Genomic DNA, 24,021 nt, shown 5'->3' on the forward strand with positions numbered 1-24,021 from the left:
ACACGGAGCTACAGGAGGGCCCGGGGAGAGGCGCGGCCGCGGCGCCCACCGGGGTTGTACCCACGGCGGGGCTGGACGCGGCCCCGGCCCGGGGCGGAGGAGCAGGAAGGGCCCAGAACAGGGCCCAGCGGCGAGAGGGAGCCCGGCCCAGGGTGCGCACGGCCGCAGCCCCCACCGCCGGGGAGGGTGGTGCAGGGGGGGCGACCTGGAGCAGCCGCCAGCCCCGGCTGGGCCCAGCTCGGCCCCATCGCCCCCGGCCCGGCCCGTACCTGCTGCCGCCGCCGCCCGCTGCCACCGGCCCAGCGGAAGTGAGTGCCGAGCGGGGGAGCGCTTCCGGGGCGGGGCTTAGGGCAGGGATGGGCGGAGCTTGGACACGGCGACTGTGTGGAGGGGCGGGGTAGGGGCGGGGCTTAGGGAAGGGATGGGCGAGGATAGGGCGGGGCTACCGCGTGGAGGGGCGGGGCTACGGGGCTGGGGGCGGGCACTGCCGACGTGTGCTGACTGGCCAGGCCACCCGCGGATTCTGATTGGCCAGGCTCTCCGCATCTGCTGATTGGCCGAGGGGTCCACGAGTGCTGATTGGCCGGGCGGGCGGTGCATGCGGGTGGGCGGGGCTGGGCTCCCCCCTCCCCAAGGGCGAAGGGGGGTGGGGGTTTGGGGGGGGGTCAATGCTGGGGGGAGCCCCCCCAGCCGGGATGGCGGACCCAGCACTTCCCCCCCCATCGTCTCCCCCTCCCCAGCCCCCTGGGGACCCCACAGGGGCAGTGCCCGGCCTGCGGGGGACCACGGAACGGGGGGGGGGGCTGGGCGCTGAGCGCCCCCCCAGGGTCCCTGCCCTGACATTCCACCCGTGGGAGGGGGTGCCCGTGTCCTCACGGGGGGTCCCCCCCCACTCTCCTTCACCCCGCGGCGGGGCCGCGCTGTGCCCTGAGGCGTCCCCGTTCCCTTCCCGGGGTCCCACTCCCTTCCTGGGGCTCCCGTTCTCCTCCTGGGGGTCCCGCTCCCTTCCTGGGGGTCTTATCTCCCTTCTCGGGGGTCCTACTCCTCCCTGGAGGCTCCAGTTCTTCTCTCAGGGGGTCCCCGTTCCCTTCCGAGTTGTCTCCGCTCCCTTCCCGGGGGTCTCACTCCCTTCCTGGGACTCCCGTTCTCCTCCTGGGGGTCCCGCTCACTTCCCGGAGGTCCCCACTCCCTTTCCGGGGGTCCTGCTCTGCCACGAGGGCTCCCGTTCTTCTCCTGGGGGTCCCCGCTCCTTTCCCGGAGTTCCGCTCCCTTCTCGTCGGTCTCCGCTCCCTTCTCGGGGGTCCTACTCTGCCCTGGAGGATCCAGTTCTTCTCTCAGGGGGTCCCTATTCCTTTCCGGGTGGGTCTCCGCTCCCTTCCTGGGGCTCCCGTTCTCCTCATGGGGGTCCCATTTCCTTCCTGGGGGTCCCCACTCTCTTCCCGGGGGTCCTGCTCCGCCCTAGGGGCTCCTATACTCCTCTCGGGGGGTCCTCGCTCCCGTCTTGACTGGTCCCTGTTCCTCTCCCCACTGGGCTGTGGCCGTGGGGTGCCCCCCACCCCGCGAGGCTGCGGCGCGGGGCGGTGCCGGTGCCGGTGCCCATCCCCGTTGCCGGTGGCGGGGCGGAGCTGCCGCCCCGAGCCCTATAAAGCGGGAGGCGAAGGTGCCGCAGCGAGGGCGGGGGTCGTCATGAGCCTGATGCTGGAGACGCTGCTGGGGCCCCCGGGGGGGCTCCGCAAGGAGCCGGGCCGCGCTCCCTCGCGCTCCGCCGCCTCCAGCGGCTTCCACTCATGGCCGGGACCGGCGGTGGGGCGGGCTAGGGGCGGCGGGGGGGGAGGCGGCAGCGCGGCCGCTTCCTCCACCGAGAGCCTGGACTCGCTGAACGGCGAACCGCGGGCGCGGAACGAGAAGGAGCTGCTCCAGGCGCTGAACGATCGTTTCGCCGGTTACATCGAGCGGGTGCGGGCGCTGGAGCAGCAGAACCGGGCGCTGGCGGCAGAGGCGGCGGCGCTGCGGCAGCAGCAGGCCGGGCGCTCGGCCATGGGCGAGCTGTACGCACGGGAGCTGCGCGACATGCGGGGCACCGTCCTGCGGCTGGGGGCCGAGAAGGGGCAGCTGCGGCTGGAGCGGTCGCGCCTGGCCGAGGACGTGGCCGCGCTCCGGGGGCGGCTGGAGGAGGAAGCCCGGCAGCGAAGCGAGCTGGAGGCGGCGGCCCGCGGGCTGGCCCAGCGCTCCGCGCAGGCGGAACGGGCGCGGGGACCGCTGGAGGAGCGAGCCCGAGCCCTGCGGGAGGAAGCGGAGCTGCTGCGGCGGCAGCACCGGGCCGAGGTGGGAGCCCTGCTGCGCGGGGCCCGCCCCGAACTCCCCGCCGAGCCTCCTCTCTGCGCCCCGGCGTCACCGCCGCCCTCCGCGACCTCCGCGCCCAGCTGGAGGGCACGGCAGCCCGCAGCACCCTGCAGGCCGAGGAGTGGTTCCGCGGTGAGTTCCGCATCCCGCGGAGGGCTCCGTTGGCAGCCCTTCCCCCCTCCTTTCCCCCTCCCCGGGGGGAGTAGGGACCCTCCCATATCTCCAGGGCTCCGGGAGGGCGTTAAGGTAACCCCACCCCTGTCACCAGCTCCCCGGTGTGGGAACACTGATGAGCTCCCAGGGAGGGGGAGGGTGGCGCAGTGACTGCCCCACCACCAGGAAAGTTTTCGGGGTGCCGCCCCCCGCTAATGCTGCGGGATGCCCTACCAATCCCCCCCCCCTCCCCACCCCAACTGAAGCAAAGCCTGGAGTGTTTGTGGTGCGCTGCGGGGAGGGGGTTACAGCACGGGGTGGGGGGGTGTCGCATCCCCTGATGTGAGGGGGGGAAGAAGGGGAGGGGGGAACGATGACGGACAGGGAGTGTCCCCGCTGCGCTGTTGGGTGGGGGCACGGCGGGGCGGGGGGGGGAGAATCGACACCCCAGGACTCAGCACCCATGGGCGAAGTGGTGTTCAGCACCATGGAGAGCGGCAATTCAGCACCACGATCAGCGGCGGTTCAGAACCCTGGAGAGCGGCAGGCGCGGCTTACCCCGTGAGCCGCGCTGTCCCCCGGGAGCAGCGGGCTCTGTCCCCGTCCCCCGGGGTGGCCACTGCGGCAAACGACACCACCGCCCCCCCCCCCCCCCCACACCCCGCTTGCCCCCCGGACCGGAGCCGGGCGTGGCAAGGCGGTGTGCGCAGGGCGAGCAGGCGGCTCCTTGCATCAGCGGGGCTGCGACAGGAGCTGAAGGGGAGAAGGGAGCTTTGCAGGGTGGGTTTGCATTGGATAAAGTCCAAGGTGGCAACCTCCTCCTCCTCCTCCTCCCTCCCCCGGTCCGGGCACCTTCACACCCCCCGCCCCGGCACAGCGCCAGCGAGGGCTGGTGAAGCCGGCACACCCAGGGAGCCCCTGCTGGTCCTGGCTCTGCAGAGGATGTAAATATAGGGGATGTGCAGTCTTAAAAGGATTTGAGGTTCCCCAAGAAGGGGAGGCTGCAGCCTCCCTCCCTGCAGCTTCTCCTTTCCCCTGTCGCAGTGAGGCTGGACAAGCTCTCGGAGGTTGCCAAGGTGAACACGGACGCCATCCGCTTGGCCCAGGAGGAGATCTGCGAGTACCGCCGCCAGCTCCAGTCCAAGACCACCGAGCTCGAAGCCCTCAAAGGGACCCAGGAGTCACTGGAGAGGCAGAGACAGGACTCGGAGGAGCGCCATCATGCAGATGTCCTGTCCTACCAGGTAACGTGGTGCAGTGGGCAGTGGCCCAGACATCATCTGGTGGGGAGGGACCATCCAGCTGCCGGGGAGGAGCATTACTGGGTGCTTTGGCTTCAGAGATGGTGATGACCGGTGGGAAATACTCAGGGCTGTGTCTAGAGCTGGCCTTCTCCAGCTCCTGGTGATCGGGTACCCAGAGCCTGAGGTTGCATCCATGCTGTTGTGTTCCTCCACCCATGGCGGAGCTGCCCCACGTCTCTGCCTGACTTTGAGCTGCCCGTGACACCACTGAACCACGCCTGGGGTTCAGGCTGCATCTGTTGTCCCAGGGCCAGGAGCTGCTGCACAATGTGGTGCCCATGGACTGAAACGCTGTTCCCAGGGTGACGCCCCATCAGCCTCAGGCTGGGGTTTGGTGGCCACCAGACTCACCCAAGTCCTAAAGACATTCCCACAGCTCATCCCTGCTGGAAGGAGCTGTGGGAGGGGGCTGGAAGTGGGCCAAGGCTCTTGACAGTTCCCCCAAGGGATCTGGACATACTGAAACCCTGGAAGTGTCACCTTCCCTCTGTGTCTGAAGGGGAAGGTGGGTGCAGATCCCTCTGTGAGGGCACCCCAGTGCTGGGTGAGCAGTCTGTCCCTCTGGAGACCAGGGGACTGCTTAGGGGTGCTGTGTCACCCTGCTCCTGGGGACTGCCACCCCACCTCCCCCCCCCCATGTCACCAAGTTGCGCTCTCTCTGCCGCAGGAAACCATCCAGCAGCTTGACAGCGAGCTGAGGAACACCAAGTGGGAGATGGCAGCTCAGCTCCGGGAGTACCAGGATCTGCTCAACGTCAAAATGGCCCTGGACATTGAAATTGCTGCCTATAGGTAAGGGGTGGGCAAGGGAAAGGTGGGAGGGTCTCAGCCGCTCTCTAGTGCTGGGGTCTCGGTGGATGCTCCTCGAGGGCCCTCGCTAACACCCGGGCCCTTCCTGGTGAGACACTTCCATTCCGAGACCATGGTGGGCAACATCCAGCTGGGTGAGGCAGCCCTGCACACGGCTTTGCAGAGAAAAGGGTGAGGAAACCTGTACAGCCCAGGGTGCAGGAGCAGGAGGGTCAGCCAAGCACATTCAAAGCGGGGCAAGGAGGGAGATGGAGCTGCAGGGCATAGCAGCTCCTGGTCATGAGAGGAGGTGAGAAGCAATCACTGACTGCCCTGCTCTGGTCTCTTCCTGGCAGAAAGCTCTTGGAAGGGGAGGAATATCGGATCGAGTCTGGCTTTGGGATGGTCTCCTTCCCTGAGGTGCTCCCCAAGGCTCCCAGCATCACCACCAACATCAAGGTGAAGAGTGAAGAGAAGATCAAGGTGGTGGAAAAATCTGAGAAGGAGACAGTGATTGTGGAGGAGCAGACAGAGGAAATCCAGGTGACCGAGGAGGTCACAGAGGAGGATGAGGCTGAGAAAGAGGCTGAAGAGGAGAAAGCTGAAGAGGAGGAGAAGGAAGAAGAGGAGGAGAAAGCTGAAGCAGAGGGTGAAGAAGAGGAGGCCAAGTCCCCAGAGAAACCCGAATCCCCCTCAAAGGAGCCGGCCAAGACCCCAGCTGTCAAGTCCCCAGAAAAGCCACCAACACCTTCAAAGGAAGAAGCCAAACCCCCAACTGTCAAGTCCCCAGAAAAGCTACCAACCCCCTCAAAGGAGGAGGCCAAGACCCCAACGGTGAAATCCCCAGAGAAACCTGCAACCCCCTCAAAAGAAGAGGCCAAGACCCCAGCTGTGAAGTCTCCAGAGAAACCTGCAACCCCCTCAAAAGAAGAGGCCAAGAGCCCAGCCGTGAAGTCTCCAGAGAAACCTGCAACCCCTTCAAAAGAAGCAGCCAAGAGCCCAGCCGTGAAGTCCCCTGAGAAACCCTCAACCCCCTCAAAAGAGGAGGCCAAGACTCCAGCTGTCAAATCCCCAGAAAAGCCCCCAACCCCCTCGAAGGAGGAGTCCAAGTCCCCAACGGTGAAGTCCCCAGAGAAACCTGCAACCCCCTCAAAAGAAGAGGCCAAGCCCCCAGCTGTCAAATCCCCGGAGAAACCTGCAACCCCCTCAAAAGAAGAAGCCAAGCCCCCAGCTGTCAAATCCCCGGAGAAACCTGCAACCCCCTCAAAAGAAGAAGCCAAGCCCCCAGCTGTCAAATCCCCGGAGAAACCTGCAACCCCCTCAAAAGAGGAGGCCAAGACCCCGGCTGTGAAGTCCCCAGAGAAGCCTGCACCCCCCTCAAAAGAGGAGGTCAAAACTCCATCTGTCAAATCCCCAGAAAAAACCCCAACGCCTTCTAAAGAGGAGGCCAAGTCCCCAGCTGTGAAGTCCCCAGAGAAGCCCTCAACTCCCTCAAAGGAGGAGGCCAAGACCCCAACCGTGAAGTCCCCTGAGAAAGTCAAATCTCCTGTGAAGGAGGAGGCCAAGTCCCCGCAGAAGGAAGTGACCCCTGCCAAGGAGCCCACGCCCTCCCCTCCAAAGGAGCCGAAAGCCCCTGTGAAGGAAGAGCAGCCCAAGGAGGCCAAGGCTCCCTCCAAGCCTGGAGCTGAGGAGAGCAAGAAAGAGGAAGCTCCCAAGAAAGATGTCCCAGCCAAGGTGGAGGAGAAGCCCAAAGAGAAGGCAGCTGCTGTGCCAGAGCCTCCAGCCCCACAGGTGAAGGAGGCCTCCAAACCAGGCCCCAAACCTGCAGAAGACAGAAAGGCCGAGAAGGAAGCCCCACCAAAACCTCAACAGGTCAGCAAAGCAGCTGCGAAGGAGGCTGAGAAACCAAAGGCTGAGGAGAAGGTGGAGGAGCCCAAGAAGGAGAAGGTGGAGGAGCCCAAGAAGGAGAAGGTGGAGGAGCCCAAGAAGGAGAAGGTGGAGGAGCCCAAGAAGGAGAAGGTGGAGGAGCCCAAGAAGGAGAAGGTGGAGGAGCCCAAGAAGGAGAAGGTGGAGGAGCCCAAGAAGGAGAAGGTGGAGGAGCCCAAGAAGGAGAAGGTGGAGGAGCCCAAGAAGGAGAAGGTGGAGGAGCCCAAAGCTAAAGCGAAACCCAAAGATGAGCCCAAAGCCAGTAAAGAGCACCCCAAGGCCGAGGCCCCCTCCAGCAAGGAGGGCAAAGCCCCGGAGCCAGTGCCTGCTGCGGGGAAGAAGTGAGCGGAGCCCCGGGCGCCCAAGAGCACCTCTGGGTGCGGGAGCTGCTCCGCTCCCCCCTCCGACAGCCTGGGCCTGTGGTGGGGACCCCCCCGCCGGGTCAGGCTTTTCCTTAGCAATATGTGCGTGTGAGAGACGCGGCCCCCGGCGGGTTGGCCAATAGCTTCCCCAGCAGAACGTGATATACCCCGAGCGCCACATGTAAACACTTGAATTATAACCGAGGAGAAGGGCCCCCCCCCCCGGGGGAACCGCCCGCCCTTCTCCAATAAGTGCATTTATTTAATGTATGTGCAATGGATGGATGAATGCAACGCAGAGCTCTAGCTGCTTGGGAGGGGGGCTGGCAGGGTCCCTCCCCGGCCTGGGGGGTGACAAGCGTCCCTCCCAGCGGTGACCCAGGCTGCAGCTGGCTTGGGTGGGAGAGGCTGGGCACTGCAGGAATGCTCACGGACACACACGGTGCACTAGGAACCTCAGCCCACTGTTATTTGCTTTCTGTGCAATAACCAAATAAAGTGCTTACGGAGACATCCTGGCTCTGCTGGTCTCCTCTCTGGGGCACGCGGAGGGAGGGGGAAGAAGAAATGGCAGAGGAAGGGCGGGGGGGGGCAGGGATCTGTCACCCAGCGCTGGGGAGGGGGGGGAGGTTTTGCGGGAGGAAAGCCCAGCTCCTGCTTGGGGTGAGCCCACCCCACGGCAGGTACAAAGGACTCCCAACCCCTGCCTGCGCAGGGGCTGGAAACGGGGCCAGCCCCCCCCCCCGCCCCCCCTGCTCTGCAAAGGATTTCAGTCTTGTTTTTCCTTCCTTCTCTTTTTAAAGTGCTTTTCCCAGGGGGCTGGTAGGGCCTGGTTTAACCCCAGCGCTGCAGCACCGCCCTGGCTGCACGGGGGGGCACGGCGAGGGTCTGTCAGCCTTCCCGGGGAGGGGGGAAATCACCCACAGGGGACACACTGAGAGGCCGGGGGCCAGGAAGGAAAATGACTTGACCTTGGGAGCCCTGACTCTGCCACCCCGGCAGGGGGGTGATGCTGGAGAGGGTGGTGGGAACCACCCCAGAACCCCTCACAGCCCCACCACCACCCAGAAGGGAGAGCTGGGGTGCTGAGATTCCCACCCCGACCCCTGGCAGGGTGCTACAAGCTCCTGCCTCTTACAGGACACCGCCCTGCTCCCCCACTGCGAGCTCGGGGAAGCAGTGACCCCCCCCCCCCCGCCTCGCTGCAGGATTTGTGCCGAGTCAGCTGGCTGGGGGCCAGCGCAGGCAAGGAGAGGCTGGGGCTGCAGTGCGGGCTCCGGAAAGGGGCTATTTTTAGCCATTTCAGTTTTTAGCCATCTTGGTTTCGAGGCCCTGCGGTGGGGAGGGAGGGCAGGAGGCAGGCAGCGCCCCAGGCAAGGGCATGTAGCAGCAGCGAGATGCTCGCCCAAAGCCCAGAGACATGGGGCAGGGCTTGCTGCAGCCCCCCCAAGGCCCCCCCTGCCCCATCCCAGCCCTCTGCACCGACAAGGCACGCACACGCTTTTCCTTCAGCTCAGCTTTTAATCCCTTTAGCTACAAAACCTTCAAATGAAACCCCAAATCTCGGAAAAGAAACTGAAATAGCGGGATGGGGACACTCCTCCCGTGTACAGGATGAGGCCCATCCCAGAGAGATGCCCGGGGGGGACGCTCAGCGATGGCTGAAGAACCCCTGAGGATAGTTGAACTTGAAGGGCTTCAGGCGCATGGGCCCCCTGGAAGAGGAGAAGAGGGAGAGGGTGACCCACAGGGGTCAGGAAGCCCATGGCACCCACAGAAAGGGCCTGGTCCTGGGGTACTAGCCCAACTGTGGGGGACAGATCCCCACAGGCAGATAAGGAGAGGCTTTGAGGCTAGCACAGCTCTGACCTGGTGCCCCAGGGATATCGGTGCCACCAGGCTCCCTGCCGTCACCCCCAGCCAGCTCCTCACTGCCCCAGGGTCTCACCTGACCAGGCGCAGACACATCTTCTCCTGGGGAAACTCCTTGGGTCCCTCCACACTGGTGTCATGGGGCTCCGTCTCCAGGTAGACGTCCAGCACCATGCACAGGCGCTGCAGCTGGTTGGTGAGGAGCTGGTAGCCCGGTTTGGGTCCCCACAGCTCCTTGTACTCCACGTTGACCTCGCTCTCCATGGCCTGGCAGAAGGAACAGAACGGCGCAGATCTTGGGTCTCTGCTCTGCCCTCCCAGGACCTGCTGCTGCATCGGGGCCTTGCCCTGAGCTGCTTGGCCACCAGCCCGCCCCAATGGCTTGCTTAGTATGAACACAGAACCGCTGGAAACACCCCTCCAAAAGCCAGCGCTTCTCCCAACTCCTCTCCCACCACCCCAGGTTACCCGAATGTTGTCATCGTTGCTACTGGTTCGCTCTCCTTTCCAGTTCAGGCAGAGGCTGAAGATGGGCGGCAGCGTGGAGTAACCAGGGTTCAGGACCACGGCGGCCTGGAGCTTGGCTGAGTAGGGAAGAAACATCACCCACAGCCCACAGGGTCTCCAGCAGGAGGGATGTTCCATGAAGACGCCCCCAGAAGCTGCCCTGGGGGGTGTCCAGTGTGGGAATTAGCAACTGCCAGGGGGAGGAAACGTGCCTACCTGTTCCCCTTTCTATCAGGGCCATGTAGTAGAGGTGAGTGTCTTCAGCCAAGCCGGCCTCTATCACATCTTTGGTGTAGGGCAGCTCCTGTGAGGAGAGACAAGAGGAGTCAGCAGGTGCCGGCACCGTGCGGGAGCTGGAAGGGGTACGGCCTCACGCTCGGCACCTACCGCATAGTCTTCATAGGGAATGGCAGCCCACTTCACCAGGCGCGAGACGATCTTGGCAGGGAAGAGATGCTGGCATTCGCTGGAGACTGGCACAACGCCATGCTCTGAAACCAAGGACAAGGCCACCTGAGCAGGGGAGGGCTGGGGACAGAGCTCTGTCGCTGTCCTGCGGGTGGGGATGCTGCAAAACCAGGACCTGAGGACATCCTCGTCCTTCATCAGGTACCCAGAGAGCAGCAGGGGAGGCCTCGGCTGCGGTCCCACGGGAGCTCACAGCCTTGGCAGCGCATGCCTGGCTTGCTCAAAGGGCGCATGACACACGGGGGTGTGTGGTTCACCTCCCACCATGGCCCAAATCAGTCCCCAGTGCAGGGATGGCCAGTGCCAAAGGGGTGCTGGGCATCAAGAGGAGGCACAGCCTTCCTCTCCCACCCAAAACATGGCAGGTGTCGCAGCCCCGCTACCACCGAGGACAGAAGGAACGACTGGGAATGCTGAAGGTGGCACTGCAGATCCGTAGCAGCACTAAAGGTGACATCAGTCAGCTCTCCTCTGCAAGGGGACCCTGCTGCTGCACTCCCTGTCCCCAGGCATGGGATGGGGAGCCTGGCACTCACCGAGCGAAGCAAACTGCTTGTGGAGAGCCAGGCGGGACTGCAGCCTCGTCCGCAGCAGCTTCACAGTCAGCTCCATATGGCTGGCGCTCAGCGAGTTGTCCGCGGTCACCGTGTGCTGTGGGCAGGAGGGGTTGTCACCACAGAAGCCACCCCACCCAGCCACATGGATAGGCACACACTCGAGGTACAGCTCAGTGCCTGTAACAGGGCTTAAACTACCACACGTGGGAGACAAAAAACGTTGGCGTGGCCCCACGGCACAAATTTGTCCCAACCGAGGGTGGGCTGTGATTTGGGAGGGGCTGGTGCCAGATCTGGGGTCTGGGGGGGGGAAGGACGGGACACAACTGTCCCCAAAGCCTCCCCAAACCCCCATTTCACTGTTCTGGTGGAGAGGGGAGGGGGTGTGACGTGCCTGAGGCTGATCCTTGGGGAAATGCAGGCCGCCCAGCTTCTGCACCCACACGTAGGGGTGCCCCAGCTCTGTCACGTAGTCGCTCAAGGTCAGGATGCTGTGGGGACAACGAGGAAGGGTTATGCCACCCCAGAACTTCCCCCTCCCCGTCCCCCCAACCACCCGGCCTGCAAGCCAGCCAGAAGAACCAGGTACTACTTCTTCTTTGGGCACCCAAAGTTATGCACAATGAGGCCTCCCAGTGCCAACTGGCCAGATACCAGTTTCCCGGGTGCCGAGCTCTCCCTGACAAGCCGGGGAGGAATGTGCCTTGCCAGGAGCAGGTCAGTCACACCAACCGCCTGGGCGAAGCTGCCCCAGGTGTGTGGGTCAGCGTCCCACTCACCCCACTTTATCGAACTGGAACTGGTTGGCCGGGTTGGGCGTTTTCCTCCCGTGGTCTCCTGGATAGAGGCAGTTCAAGATGGAGTCCGGGGAGAGCAGGTCACTGGCAGGAGGAGGGAAGGGATTAATCAGCAGCAGCCTGGGCTCCACATCTCTCTGGGACAGCCACTAACAGGCTCCGAGCCCAGAGGAGGGGATTGTGACCTCCACAAGTCGGGTTTCAAGACCAGAATAGCTTTCCCCTAGTTAAACTCCAAAAGGAAATCTGTTTCCTCCCTGGTTGTATAGAGAGAAATCACAGGGCACCAGCCCCCGTCTTTCCCAGGAAGCTGCTCGCTCCAGTACATTAACTCTGAAACCTACTGATGGAGAAAACACTGCCAGTGTAAGCAGGGCACGGGCTGATGGCTGTTTGCCAGCCAACGAGCTTAAGCAGAGGAACTCTGCTTAATGAAATAAAATTCTTCATGTCTGACCGTACTCACAAGCCCGACCAAGCAAAAAGGGCTGTAGGATTTGGGGTTTGGCTCAAGCCAGAGCCTCATTGGTTTGGGGTATGACAGCCAAGGGTAGCTGTGAGGGAGGGGACACCCTGCAGAGAGGCTCTGGCTGCTGTCACGGAGGGGTTTGGGTACCTGCAGGGAGAAAAAGAACCCCAAGAATCCTAGGAGGCCTCACATGGGACAAACTGGGAGACAGCATTTGCTTCCAGGTAGCCCAGACCAGCTCCTCCCACCTCCCTCTTCCTCAGACACCTCCTCCTGGTCCGGGGAGAGCCAGCAGAGAACTGGCAACTGATCAGAACTCCCTGGGCAGGCTCCCAGGGCTGCCATTTCAGCTATTCCTCACACAAATCAGGCTCCAGCGGTCTCTGAGGAGCCCAGGGAGAGGCAGCCGCATCTCCGGCACTCAAGACAAGGTGACCCGCAGAGCAAGCGGGTGAAGGGAGCTGCCAGGCTCAACCTGCAGGAGGGGGGAAAGCGGTTCAGCTGCGAGAGGGTGACTGAATGTGACAAGCAGGAGAGGTTCTCCCCCAGCTCCTGACGGGTCTGGCACCGCTCCCCTAAGCGGTTCCCAACCTCCCTGCCCCTGGCTTGTCACGACAGAGAGGAGGAGGATGCTGTCTGGGCTGCAGCAGCCTGGCAGGGCCCTGGAGCTAAGGGGAAGGATACCGCAGGGCAGGGGAGTGGATCACCTTGTGTGCTCCCCTGAGAGAGAGATGGAGCTGTGCTCTTTGGGGTGTCCTTTAGCCGTCAAAGGACAAGCCAAGACAGGACTTGGAAACCCCAGCTCTGCAGAAAGGTCCCCCCAGGCAAGGCAGGACAAGGGTTAAAACCTCCCCCACTGGGAGCAGGCAGCTGGAGTGCCTGGGCTGGCGCAGGAGCTATGGCTCAGCAGAGGGACATTGCCACCGCATCCTGCTCTTGGCACTACGTCGCTCTACCAATGGGTAACTGCGCACAGAGTACGGCAGGACACCAGGGCAGGGTGATCGCGGCAAGCAGAGGGGTTGCTGCCAGATGAGCTCTGGGCTAGTTATGAGAGCGCAGTCAGCTCCGGGCTCTGTGCCCCCAGGGCTCTGCTTACCCGGCACTGATGGCAGTTGTCATCTCGACGGCAGTGGTCACCTTGGCTTTCACCGTCATGACGTTGAGGTTCATCAGGTAGTAGAAGGTCAGGTGAAGCACGTTCTCATCTGCGCCAAAAGAGAAAGGGCAACGTTGCTGTCTGTTCTAGCTTGGAGCACTCTGCAGAATCTACATGCCCCCTTGCTAGGACAAGAGCAAATGAGGCAAAGAGGCAGCATGTAGAGTAACTGCCAACCAATGGACCGTAATCTCCAACGCCATCCCATCAGCATTTGCCAGGCTGTGTCTGTCAGGCCCAAGACCAGCCACAAAAGAGAAAAGTTCCCATCTTGATGGAGAAAGCTTCAGAGCAAGGTCATCCCACCCGCATGGGCGAGAAGAGCTCTGGGAGACAGAGCTGATAAACCACCTTGTTCAGTCTCCCCTGGAAGGCCATGGTCATCCCGGCTGGGGCAGCAGGGCAGAGGGCAGGAAAGCCTCTCTGCATCCAGAGCTCTCCCTGAGGATCCCAAGCTGCTGCTGGGTTGTTCCCTGACCTGCTGTCACACCCCCTTCTACGCTCTCCACCAAGGGTCACCAAACCCCGCTCACCTTTGCACTTCAGGTCGATGGTGACAGACAAGGGGTGCCGCTTGAGCATCTCCTTGCGCTTGTCATCCAGCTGCACGCCCAGGGTGGGCCTGCGCCGCTTCTGGGGAGGGCAAAACAGAGCTGTCAGACCTTTCTCTTGCTCCTCGGGAACCCTCAGTCCACACTCTCCTCTCTCCCACTGCTCTTCCCTTCCCCACCAGTCTAGTTCCCCAGTCCCCCAGCACAGCAGCCACAGAACAGCTCTGGAAAGGGATGGGAGCAGGAAACCCTTGCCCTGCTGCAGGGCGAGGACAAACCAGCTCTGGCTCCTGTCATTCCTTCCGCTCCGAGGAGTGACCCTGCCCCTGTGAGACAAGGCCAAGAACCTCCTGGCCCCAAAACCTTCCCCACTGCAAGGGGCAGAAGCTGAGGTCCTTCCCTTTGTTCTTCCCCACAGCAACAGCCCAATACACCAGGCGCTGCTGGTGGGGAGGGGTGGCACCTCCTGAGGTATTCCAGCACCTACAGCCTCTCCCCAGCACCCAGAAGGTACAACCTGTAGGACCTCAAGGCCACTGAGGGAGCACTGAACAATCCCCAGAGCTCAGCCCAGCATTTCTGGCAGACAGCAGGGGATGGACACACATCCCTCCCCGCCGGACGCCAGCCTCCAGCCAGCCTCCCCAGCCCAGGGCTATTTATACAAAGTGGAACAGCTCCAGCCGGGGAGCTGCGAGGCGGCTGCTGAGTGGGATGTGAGCACAGAGGGACACGAGCGGGGCAGATTTGTACCATGGCTCTCCTGCATTCGGGACAGAAACTGGAAACGGCACCTCTCTCCTCCCAAGAAATGGCTGGGTTTAACGTCAGCACATCTTCTCACGCAGGGACCAGTTCCCAGACCCACTCGGGCCCAGCTCTTCCCAGTTGTCAGGTGCAGATCAGTTTGCCCATGATACTGTGATGGGTGAAGACCCAGAAGGAGACAGCGCTATGTCTTACCGTCGTCTGCTCCTCCTCCGCGTCAGAATCACTCTCATCATCTGTGCAAAGAGAGGGGTGTAAGCGGGGACCCCCTGGGGCTCAGCAGCTTTCCCACAACCAGCGGGACTACCAGCCCTTTCTCCAAGGCCACAGCTTCCCCAGACACCACCGTCCCCCCATAAGCAGAGTGCAGACACACAGGAACATGTCCCCATTACCGGGGTCACTCCCAACGGATGAGGGGGGCTGTGAACATCTCTCAGGAAGGAGGAACCGGGGACAGAGGGACTCAGCTGCCAGGGTCTCCAGCGCAGACACCAGGCATTGCACCATTTCAGCACCCACTCCTCTACCCAACCGCCCTGCAACACCACCCCAACTCACCCTGCGAGTCCTCAGGCGGCTTGTACAGGGCTTTGGCTTCCTCTACGCTCCCTTCAATGGCCACCACAAGCTTCTTATCTACAGAGGAGACATGAAAACTAAGCTACAAAGCCCACTTGTATATGGGAAAGGCAGTTAGAAGCAGCCCTGCCCCAGAAAGCTTCCACTTCATGGCTGCATGAGGCAGAGGAAGATCAAATGAAGGGTCAGTGGGAAAAGGCAGTTGTCCAGAGGGCTCCGTGGGGCCACCACAGTGTTGGATCTCCTGGTTAGGTCTGAAGAGGGGAAAACACTGGGTTTTGAAGGACTGTCCCTGGAAATCATAAAGGCCAAATCTTTACCAAGAGCCAAGAGGGGCTGGGGTATGGCTGGCACAAACAGGGAGTGAGGAGCTGTGTCACCATGGCCACAGACTGCTATTAGCAGGGACCTGGTGTGGCCAAGTGCCACAGTGTGGTCCTTCCATGCTGCTCTGCAGCCTGCCCCACTCCCAGAGCCCGCCCGCTCTTCAGAAAGCCCCTCAAAATGCAAAGCTGCCATAGGGGATGAAGGCTTTCAGGTGAGCTGTGGTGAAGGCAGAGGTACCGCCTGCTCTGGAGTCACCACCACCCACGGGTGGCACAACACAACACCCACCCCACGGGGTGACAGCTCTCGGGAGGTCACATCAGCACCAAGCCAGTTCACAGGCTGGAGGGACATCCCTGCTGACCTTGAGAAGGGGGGGCAGAGACGGGAAGGGAGCTTCCCAAGCAGTTCTTCCAGCGAGGGAGCTGAGCAAACAAGGTTTCAAATCCTGCTGCCTCATTACACCTGGCCATGGGGCCACCCTGCTGCTATGCGCTCAGCAAAATCCACCAAACGGGACAAAAAGGACCTCCCAAAGCGTCCCCAAAACAGGGTTCTGAGTGAAATCCGGCCCACGGGGGGAGCTGTGCCTCCCAAGTCCCTTGCAGGACCGAGGACTGCGCTCTCCCCTCGGTGCTCACCACAGGCCTGACCGTAGGCACTGGCTTGAACGAAGAGAACATAGAGAGGCGGTGGGAGGTGTCGGGCTGTCTCATACTGCTTGTGCGCCTGGTCAAAAGGCATGAAGAGATACTCCTGGACAGGCAGGGAGGCCTGGGGGAAGAACAGGGCTAACCTTCATCACTGGGAACACAACACTTCACCCTCCTCACCCCCTCCTTCACCCCAAGCGGGAGACTGGAAACCAGCACAGCGGCACCGGTGCAGGGTTAAACGCAGCCACAGGCCCGGCGAGCCCCCAGGGAAGGGCTGGCAGCTCTCCTTTGCTGGAAAACTTTTGGATCTGAAAATAACCCAGTTCCTTCTCCTGTTCTTCCCTCCCAAGGCAATCACAAGGGGCTGGAACTGCGTTAGCGCTCTCCAGGGAAAGGCCCATTTAATGATGCCTCCATCCGCAGTTCTGCAGGAATTGCCGCATAAACAAGGAGACTCCAGAGGAGTCTCAGCACGAGGCAGATCTACCTCTCGCCCACGCTTCGGGAGCGAAACGCCTCCAAAGTAGAATCAGCCCAGACACTGCACCTCTCTAACACCTCAGAGTGTGACCCCAGCTCAGCCCCGAAGGCATTCTCCCCTCCCTGCAGAGCTCGAGTACCTGCATGATGCTGTTGAGTCGAGGCTGGAGGCTGCTCAGATACTCCTTCTTCACCTCGATCTCCTTCAGGATCTTCTCCTTGCTGGTCAGGCACTCCTTGTACTTCTCTGCCAGCCTAAGGGTGGGAATTCGGTTACTGCCACACATCACAGCTATAAAGCCTGCCGGGGTCCACCTGGGGCCCCAGAGCTGGTAAGTCACTGCAGGAACCAGGAGAGCTCAGACACGGTGAGCAACAAAGAGTTCTTAATGTCAAAGGCAAGTGGAGGCAGAAAAGAACTGAATAGAGCTGGAAAATGAACAGGGAGAGAAAGTGGAAGCTTAGCCTTGTGCTGCACTCCGAGACGGGACAGCAACTGGATCTTCCCTCAGCAGACCCGCTCCCCACGCCAGCCTCTGTGCCAGCAGCCACACCAGCAGAGCCCTGCCGACCCCATCAAGCTTCTGAAGAGGCTTTTCCACTTCGTATCACCAGAGTCACTTCACGTCACATCAACTCCTTAGTTAAACTCATGAAAATTGAGATTTAATACACTAGCAAGTGCTCCTCTGTAACTGGGGAGAAAGCCCAGGAAAATGCAAGTTCACCACAACCCTCCGAGCCTTGGATATGCTCATGTTTAGGGAGAATATCTCCTTATTGCTGTTGATGGCAACCTTTTGCCCAGCAGGAGCAGGGAAAGCTGGGTATAGAGCAGGGAAAGCTGCCCAGGAGAAGCCACCACCACGGCAGCAGGAGAGCGGTTTGGGACTCTACTCTCAGGACCTTGCTCCCCACTGGACAAGAGCACCCGCAGTGCAGAGCAACCCTCTCTGAGGAGGAACAACAGCCCCGACACTGCAGGACTGAAAAAACTATACCCCCAACAGGCTCCTATACAACAGAGTTTTACCGTCCAGCTTTCAGACATCTCTACTGAGATCCCTGAGCTTGTGAGGGCAGCAAAGATCCCTGTAGTGCCATTCAAGAGGCACCTTTCCGAGTAGAGTCCAAGATAAATCCACTACTCCGCAACGTGATGGATATAGGTGGACACTAATAACGCCACCTGCATCAGGAAGTGCCCAAAGCACTACCAGCATCTGCTCCTGAGGCAGCTGAAGTGGCCATTTCCCACCACAACAGTGGTAAGAGGTGAATGGTGGCGTTCCCTAGATACTGCGGGGCGAGGACTGGGAATTGCAAAGCTTCTCAGCAATTCAACAGGCAACTGTAGGTCAGCTCATCTTTGCCCTCTTGACAACGAGCAATCATTTTTAAGGAGAATCCTCAGGAGATCTCCAGATTGAACGCTCCTCTGCCAGTGTGCGTTGTAGGCAGAGTCATCTGGAGGATCTGGGCTGCAGCACCAACGGGTGCCTTCCACCAGGCAGAAGCAGCTGGGTTTGACGTGGAGGGTCTGGGAGAGGTGAAGCACGAGGCGTTAGAGCCACCCAGCACCCACCCACAGCACCTCTCGCCAGTCTGCTCTGCTCATGCAGACCTACCAGCAGGTTCAGACTGATCCTTCCAGAAGGTTGGTCTCTGGCTGAAAAAGCTGCTGGCCATTATGAAAACACAGGAATATTTGGGCAGGTTTGCTTTTCGCATGGGGCAAAAGTCGATGGAGCAGGACAACACCAGAACAGTGCTGGTCACAGCTCGGCTGCTCTGGCAGCTCCCCACCGTGGCAAGCGTCAGGAGCACAGGCAGGCAGGAAGAGCAGCAGCACCAGCTTGGCTTAATTTCGCTCCTCGCACCACAGCACAGAAGACAAAACAGGGATGGCTTCGCCCTGCGTGGCACATCTTGCAGAAGCAGGTTCTGGATGGAAGCACGTAACCACCCATCCTTCAATATCACCCCTGCGGCTGGCGGCGTCCCCGTTCCCTGCTGCACGAGCCTCCGAGCAGACACCAGGGAAATGTCAAGCTATAAAAATTCATTTTCCTCCTTTGATACCCAAGAGCCAGCACTGATGTTCGCTGCCTTGGTGAGGGAACGTATGTGGGCTTATCAGGAGAGCCAAGAGGCCTTTGCTGTCATCACCCAGAGCACAAGGCACGGTCCCAGACAGGCAACTCCTCTTTCACAGGGGCTGCGGTTGTTTCTGGGCTTCTCTCACACTGGTTTGGAGGTTGCTCTGCTCCCAAGGATCCCCTTTCATCAACCACGTGAAAGACAACTCTGTGATCTATGAAACAAGGATCCCACCAAGGCCAGCTCTACACAAAGAGCGATGCTCCACACCAAGGGCTCAGTTACACAATAAATGTGTCACTTGTTTTACTCTCGTTATTTCAAGAGGGTGTTAAAACCTTCATCACCCACATATCACCCACATTGTGCGCACTGGCAGCCCAGAAAGCCAACCGCATCCTGGGCTGCATCAAGAGAAGTGTGGCCAGCAGGTTGCGGGAGGTGATTCTACCCCTCTACTCTGCGCTCGTGAGACCCCACCTGGAATACTGTGTCCAGCTTTGGAGTCCTCAACACAGGAAGGACATGGACCTGTTGGAACGGGTCCAGCGGAGGGCCATGAAGACGATCAGAGGGATGGAGCACCTCCTCTATGAAGACAGGCTGAGAGAGCTGGGGTTGTTCAGCCTGGAGAAGAGAAGGCTCCGGGGAGACCTCATAGCAGCCTTCCAATATCTGAAGGGAGCCTCCAGGAGAGCCGGAGAGGGACTCTTTGTCAGGAGATGTAGTGACAGGACAAGGGGTAATGGTTTCAAATTGGAAGAGGGGAGATTTAGATTAGATATTAGGAGGAAATTCTTTACTATAAGGGTAGTGAAGCTCTGGAACAGGTTGCCCAGGGAAGTTGTGGCTGCCCCATCCCTGGAAGTGTTGAAGGCCAGGCTGGATGGGGCTTTGAGCAACCTGCTCTAGTGGAGGTGTCCCTGCCCATGGCAGGGGGGTTGGAACTCGATGATCTTTAAGGTCCCTTCCAACTCTAACCATTCTATGATTCTATATCACCACCACAGTGAGCACAGCTCGCTCCTGGGGTCTGCCAAGAGCAGAAGGACAGGCTGACACCACATCCAGACGCCACAGACCCACCTCTTGCGCTGCTCCAGCTCCCAGTCCAGGCGGGCCAGGGTCTGCTGGTGGGGTTCAGACAGGGTGATGGCAGGTCGGCTGATTTCAGGGGGGGCCTCTTTGTAAAACTCCTCCAGGCTCACCAGTTCAATCTCCTCGTGTTTTGACCTGCAAGGACAGAAGGATCAGGTCAGGGAAGGGTGGGAAACGCTGCAGCAGTGCCAAACTCAACCCTGTCTCACAGGAGAGCAGTTGTTGCCGATGTCCTGTGCCCTGGCTTCACTCTGCCCCATTAAACACCACAGCATCAGTGAGCTGAACTGCAACAGAGCTCAGCAGAGGAGAGAAAGGTCTGAACAGGGTCCTTCCTTTCACAGAGCCACCTTCCCCACAGAGTTAACCAAAGTGCTGTTTGAGGCATCAGTGTAAATACAGTCCTTCTGGCAGCAGCTCAGAGCGCTGCCTATGCAATGGGCACGATGGAAGGCTTGGCTTTCAGAAGAAAACTCCTGATATATGGAGGCCAGAGAATCCTTCAAGAGACCAGCATGGCCACATCTTTGACATTTACCCATTTTCTCTTCCACTGTCCCTCTATCACGACAGATACCTTCTTCCCTTCTCCCTACACGAGCCTCCTTCCCCATGTCCCAGCACAAGAACTCTGGAACACTCCATCTCTCCTGCGTGGTGGCATCTGGAGCACCCGCTCTCCTCCCACAGCGGGCTCAGGCAAGGAGACAAGAGACTGCAAACGTTCGAGGCCTCCACCCCATCCTAGACACACCCTCCCTCCTTCTCCTCCCCAGCCAAACTCACTTGAACTCCAGGCATTTGGTGATCTCTTTCTGCAGGTGCATCACCTCATAGAGCAAGTTCTGGAGCTGCAGGTGATACGCATCGACCTTCTGCTTTGCCTGAAAGACACAGCAGGGGATAAAGCTCTGTTACCTCCCTCCCCACAAACACAACCCGCAGGAGAGTTGCCAATACATTCTCCCCTCACAACACCAGCTAGGGATGGCGGGGTTTAGGGCATGCAACAATTTTTGGGGAGTAAAAAGACATTTTCAAGGACTGGGAAAGCAAATCCTCATCACAGCAAACTGATTCTGCTTTGGAGGTGGCACGTTTTGGGGACAAGGCACAGAACAGGGCAGAGCTGCTGGGGCACACAGGCCGAGTCCCCTCCTGTCCCCGTGCCTCAGTGGTGTGAAGAAAATGAGCATTCTTCCCAAACTGTGAAAAGCTCTACGAGATGTCTGGGTTAGGAGCTTCAGGGCCAACCATATACACATTTCTCAGGCCTGCAGCACACCAGACTCTTGAGACAGAGCTTTGTGACTCCCCGTTATATTTGAGGCAGAAACAGATAGCACTCCTCCATCGCTCGTTTTGACTACAGCTTCCACTTCATCGCAGTAGAGTCTCCTGATAAAGCCCTAATTCAAAACCCATGACCTGGCCGGTGTTCAGTTCCTCTCACACATCCATACACAGACCCGGCAAATATGGCACCATCTCCAATCCCACCAAATCCTGACCCGTATTCGTCTCCCCCCCAGCCCCTCTTTACCTCATGGGTTTGATCTCTCCCTTTCTTCAGCCGAATATGAGCCAGTCGGTTGAGCTTCTTCAGGGTCATGAAGTGGACGCAGCTCTGAATCCGCCGCTCGTCGATCTCTGAAGCCTGAGTGGCAGGAGAGAGGCGTCTGAAGCAGGAGAAATGACTCGCACCACAAAGCCCCTTTGCTGCGGAGACTTCCTGTGAGTCCTGTCACAAAAGGGGCTCCGTGCTTCGCTCTAGAGCCACAAATAATGTCCCTAGGGCTTCCGAGGGAGCCTCCCACTGCCAGACTCACAAGTCACTTGCTAGAAATAATTGGGGGGGTGTCTGGGCTCATTCTAGTGACTTCATGGCAGTAGGGACAGAGGTGTTTGAGCCTAAAGTGCCCATAACGCCACGCAAAGGACAGTGCAGGCAGTCTCAGTGCAAACCTTCCGCAGCCACGGCCAGGGCTGCCAGGCCTCTGCGGGACAGCGAGAGCCCAGTCACCCCCACTGTGGTCAGGAGGGGCTCAATTTCCTCCCCAGGAGTCCAGACATGCTTTAAAAGAACTCACTCTGCATAACATCTGCTCAGTCAAGCCCAACGCCTCAGATAATCACATTTTACTTCATTTAAGGGAAGCTGTTCCATTTTCCAGACTCTCCCCAGAAGATGGCGCGGCTTCTGCTCCCATTTCGCTCGGATTAAGGAAAAACATCAAAGAACAGAACACATTAAATCAAGCACCAAGGCTTCTCCTTACGTTGTCCTTGATGCCTCTGCTCTTCAGCTCCTGGATTTCTGCCATCAGCCTCTGAAGCTCCTGGCAAGTCTCTCTGTAGAGTTCGTAGTCTTTGATAGGGTCGCGGAGATCCACCTCGCACTCCTCGCTGTAGTACCGACCATCCTGCAAAGGCAGAAAGCACCTTCTGTGGCTCCTTCCTTCCACCTTCCCTGGAAAGGCCACTGGGAAACAAACTGCTGGGTCCCAATTCCTGGCTTTGTCCGTTAATCCCACAGCCAAGGAGATTTTACACCAGGGAGAGGACTCAGTTAACAATCCCAGACAAACACCACCAGGCATTAAAACACCCGGGAAGTTCAGGTTGGCTTTTATATAGTTGTTATAAATTTAAACTGGATTGCATTCTGTCCTGCACTGATATGTCTACATGACTGCAGAGGATAAACCAGAATGGTGGTTAGTTCTTCAATCCCTACCCCAACTGGTGGAACCCCAGTTACCCTGATGCTTGTGGGAGAGTTTTAAGACAACCTGCAAACCCCCGTGGGATCTTTCAGTCTTGTGCTCACTCTCCCTATGTCTCCAGAGGAACATCTGATGCCTCAAGCGCAGTGTTTTCCTGAAGGAGACAGGAGCAGGTTCAGAAATTCAAAGCAGGAGTTTCAGAGACATTGGGAGCTGGCTTGGCTCTGGGGGAACAGTCCCACAACTTCCCAAAGGGGAGAATAAGGCCAGCGAAGAGCCCTCTGTACGGCAGGAGGACACAAGCACCCTGCTGCAGCAAGCAGGCTCTGCCAGTGCCCGTGGGGCCAGGGAGAGGCAGAAGGGCACCCTACCTGGTCGGCATCGGCCTTGCTTCGCTTGCCTTCCTGTGGACCCCCATCTGTGCGGATCACTTTGGGTTTCCTCTTCTTGCTGGAGTCTGACGACATGGTGCTGCCAGTCAAGGACTGGGGGAGAAGAGGCAAAGCTGTTGTCCATGGGGGAAGAAGCTGCCTGGGATCGGGGTTATCCCGGGCTCCCTTCCACCAGCCTGCCTTGGGCTCCACAGCCTCCCAGCCCAGCGAGCCCCTGTGCCTCCTCCCTACCCTAAACCTCCCAGCTTCCTTGTCCCTGCCCACGGCAGGGGGGTTAGAACTAGATGATCTATAAGGTCCCTTCCAACCCAAACCACTCCGTGATTCATTCTATGATTCCTGCCCACCCACCCAGTCCCAGGCCTTCTCCTTCTCCTCTCCAGCTTCCCCCATCCCAGCTCTCAGCCACATGATAGATCCCCAACACAAGCTCAGTGGCGTCTGCTCCTCCAGAGCCCCTGCAGAATCCCAGCACACCAGGCCCAGGGGCCTCCATTCCAGCAGAGCCCCCCCAGACCCCCAGCACACCGAGCCCGGGGGCCTCAAGTCCTCCAGAGCCCCCTCAGAACACCAGCACACCGGGCCCGGGGACCTCTACTGTACCGGAGCCCCCCCAGACCCCCAGCACAGCAGGCCCAGGGGCCTCTACCCTACTGGAGCCCCCCAAGACCACCAGCACACCGGGCCCAGGGGCCTCCGCTCATCCAGAGCCCCCCCCGACCCTCAGCACATCGAGCCCAGGAGCCTCTGCTCTACCGGACCCCCCAGCACACTGGGCCCAGGGGCCTCCGCTGGTCCAGAGCCCCCCCCCCCCCCGCCATACCACCGGGCCTGCGGGCCCGGGGGCCTCTGCTTTACCGGAGCCCCCCCCGGGACCCCCAGCACACTGGGCGTGCGTGCCTCTACTCCTCCGGAGTGCCCCCCCAGACCCCCAGCACACCGAGCCCGGGGGCCTCCGCTCCTCCAGAGCCCCCCAGCACACACCAGGCCCGAGGGCCTCTACCCTACCAGAGCCCCCCCAGACCCCCAGCACACCAGGCCCCGGGGCTCTCTACTCCATCGTAGCCCCCCACCCAGGCCCCTGGGGGCGTTCCCGTCCCTCCCTCCTTCCTCGGCTCGGCCCTGGCCCCATCCCCTTGCCCGTCTCGGTTCCCCCGGGCCGGCGGTTCCCCCCGCTCACCGTCCCGCTCGCCTCAGCGCCGCCCGGAAATGACGTCGGCGGAGCACCCGAGCGGGAAAGGCGTCCCCTGGCGGACGCTGCCCCCCCCGGAGGACCGCGAGCAACGAGCGGCGGGGGGGCGTGGCCTGGGAAAGGGAGGGGGCGTGGCCTGGGTAAAGGGGCGGGGCCAGCGCCCCCATTCACAAACCCTGCTGCGGGGCGGGACCCCCCGCGACCGGGACACGCGTGGCCTTGGGGGGGTCCTGGTGCGGGAGAGCACCCGCAAGCACAGCGGGGCCCTTGGCTGGGGGGGGGGGGGGGGGGCAGTAGAGCTGGGGGTATCCATGGGCTGGGGAGGGCACGGTGTGGGGGTCCCCAGTGGCACTGGGGGCACAGAAGGGCTGGGGGGGGGGCATACTATGGGGTCCCCAGTGGGGCTGGGGTCACACAGGAGCCTCGGGGGCACGGTATGGGGT

At 60.6% G+C, this 24,021-nt stretch overlaps 2 protein-coding genes across 2 annotated transcripts; one reads left to right on the forward strand and one right to left on the reverse strand.

The window, feature by feature from the left end:
* The first annotated feature begins 1,686 nt into the window (after positions 1-1,686).
* Positions 1,687-6,860, forward strand: NEFH (neurofilament heavy chain). The gene is given in 6 exon segments (XM_074159679.1): positions 1,687-2,374; positions 2,377-2,475; positions 3,541-3,740; positions 4,468-4,592; positions 4,946-6,512; positions 6,705-6,860. Coding segments are annotated over 6 exon segments (2,835 nt in total).
* Positions 6,861-8,382: 1,522 nt separating this feature from the next.
* On the reverse strand, positions 8,383-23,572 carry THOC5 (THO complex subunit 5). The gene is made up of 20 exons (XM_074159335.1): positions 23,527-23,572; positions 22,366-22,479; positions 21,548-21,691; positions 20,812-20,925; positions 20,055-20,152; positions 19,257-19,403; positions 16,211-16,325; positions 15,576-15,708; positions 14,587-14,664; positions 14,221-14,261; positions 13,240-13,339; positions 12,647-12,755; positions 11,061-11,162; positions 10,676-10,772; positions 10,261-10,375; positions 9,644-9,747; positions 9,473-9,560; positions 9,218-9,333; positions 8,826-9,016; positions 8,383-8,592 (listed from the first exon to the last, which is right to left on the reverse strand). Exons 2-20 carry the CDS (start codon positions 22,459-22,461, stop codon positions 8,529-8,531), a joined length of 2,052 nt encoding a protein of 683 aa, XP_074015436.1. The 5' UTR covers positions 22,462-22,479; positions 23,527-23,572; the 3' UTR covers positions 8,383-8,528.
* Positions 23,573-24,021: the final 449 nt, after the last annotated feature.

The sequence above is a fragment of the Numenius arquata genome, chromosome 16 (assembly GCF_964106895.1).
Source record: "Numenius arquata chromosome 16, bNumArq3.hap1.1, whole genome shotgun sequence".
Lineage (NCBI taxonomy): Eukaryota > Metazoa > Chordata > Aves > Charadriiformes > Scolopacidae > Numenius > Numenius arquata.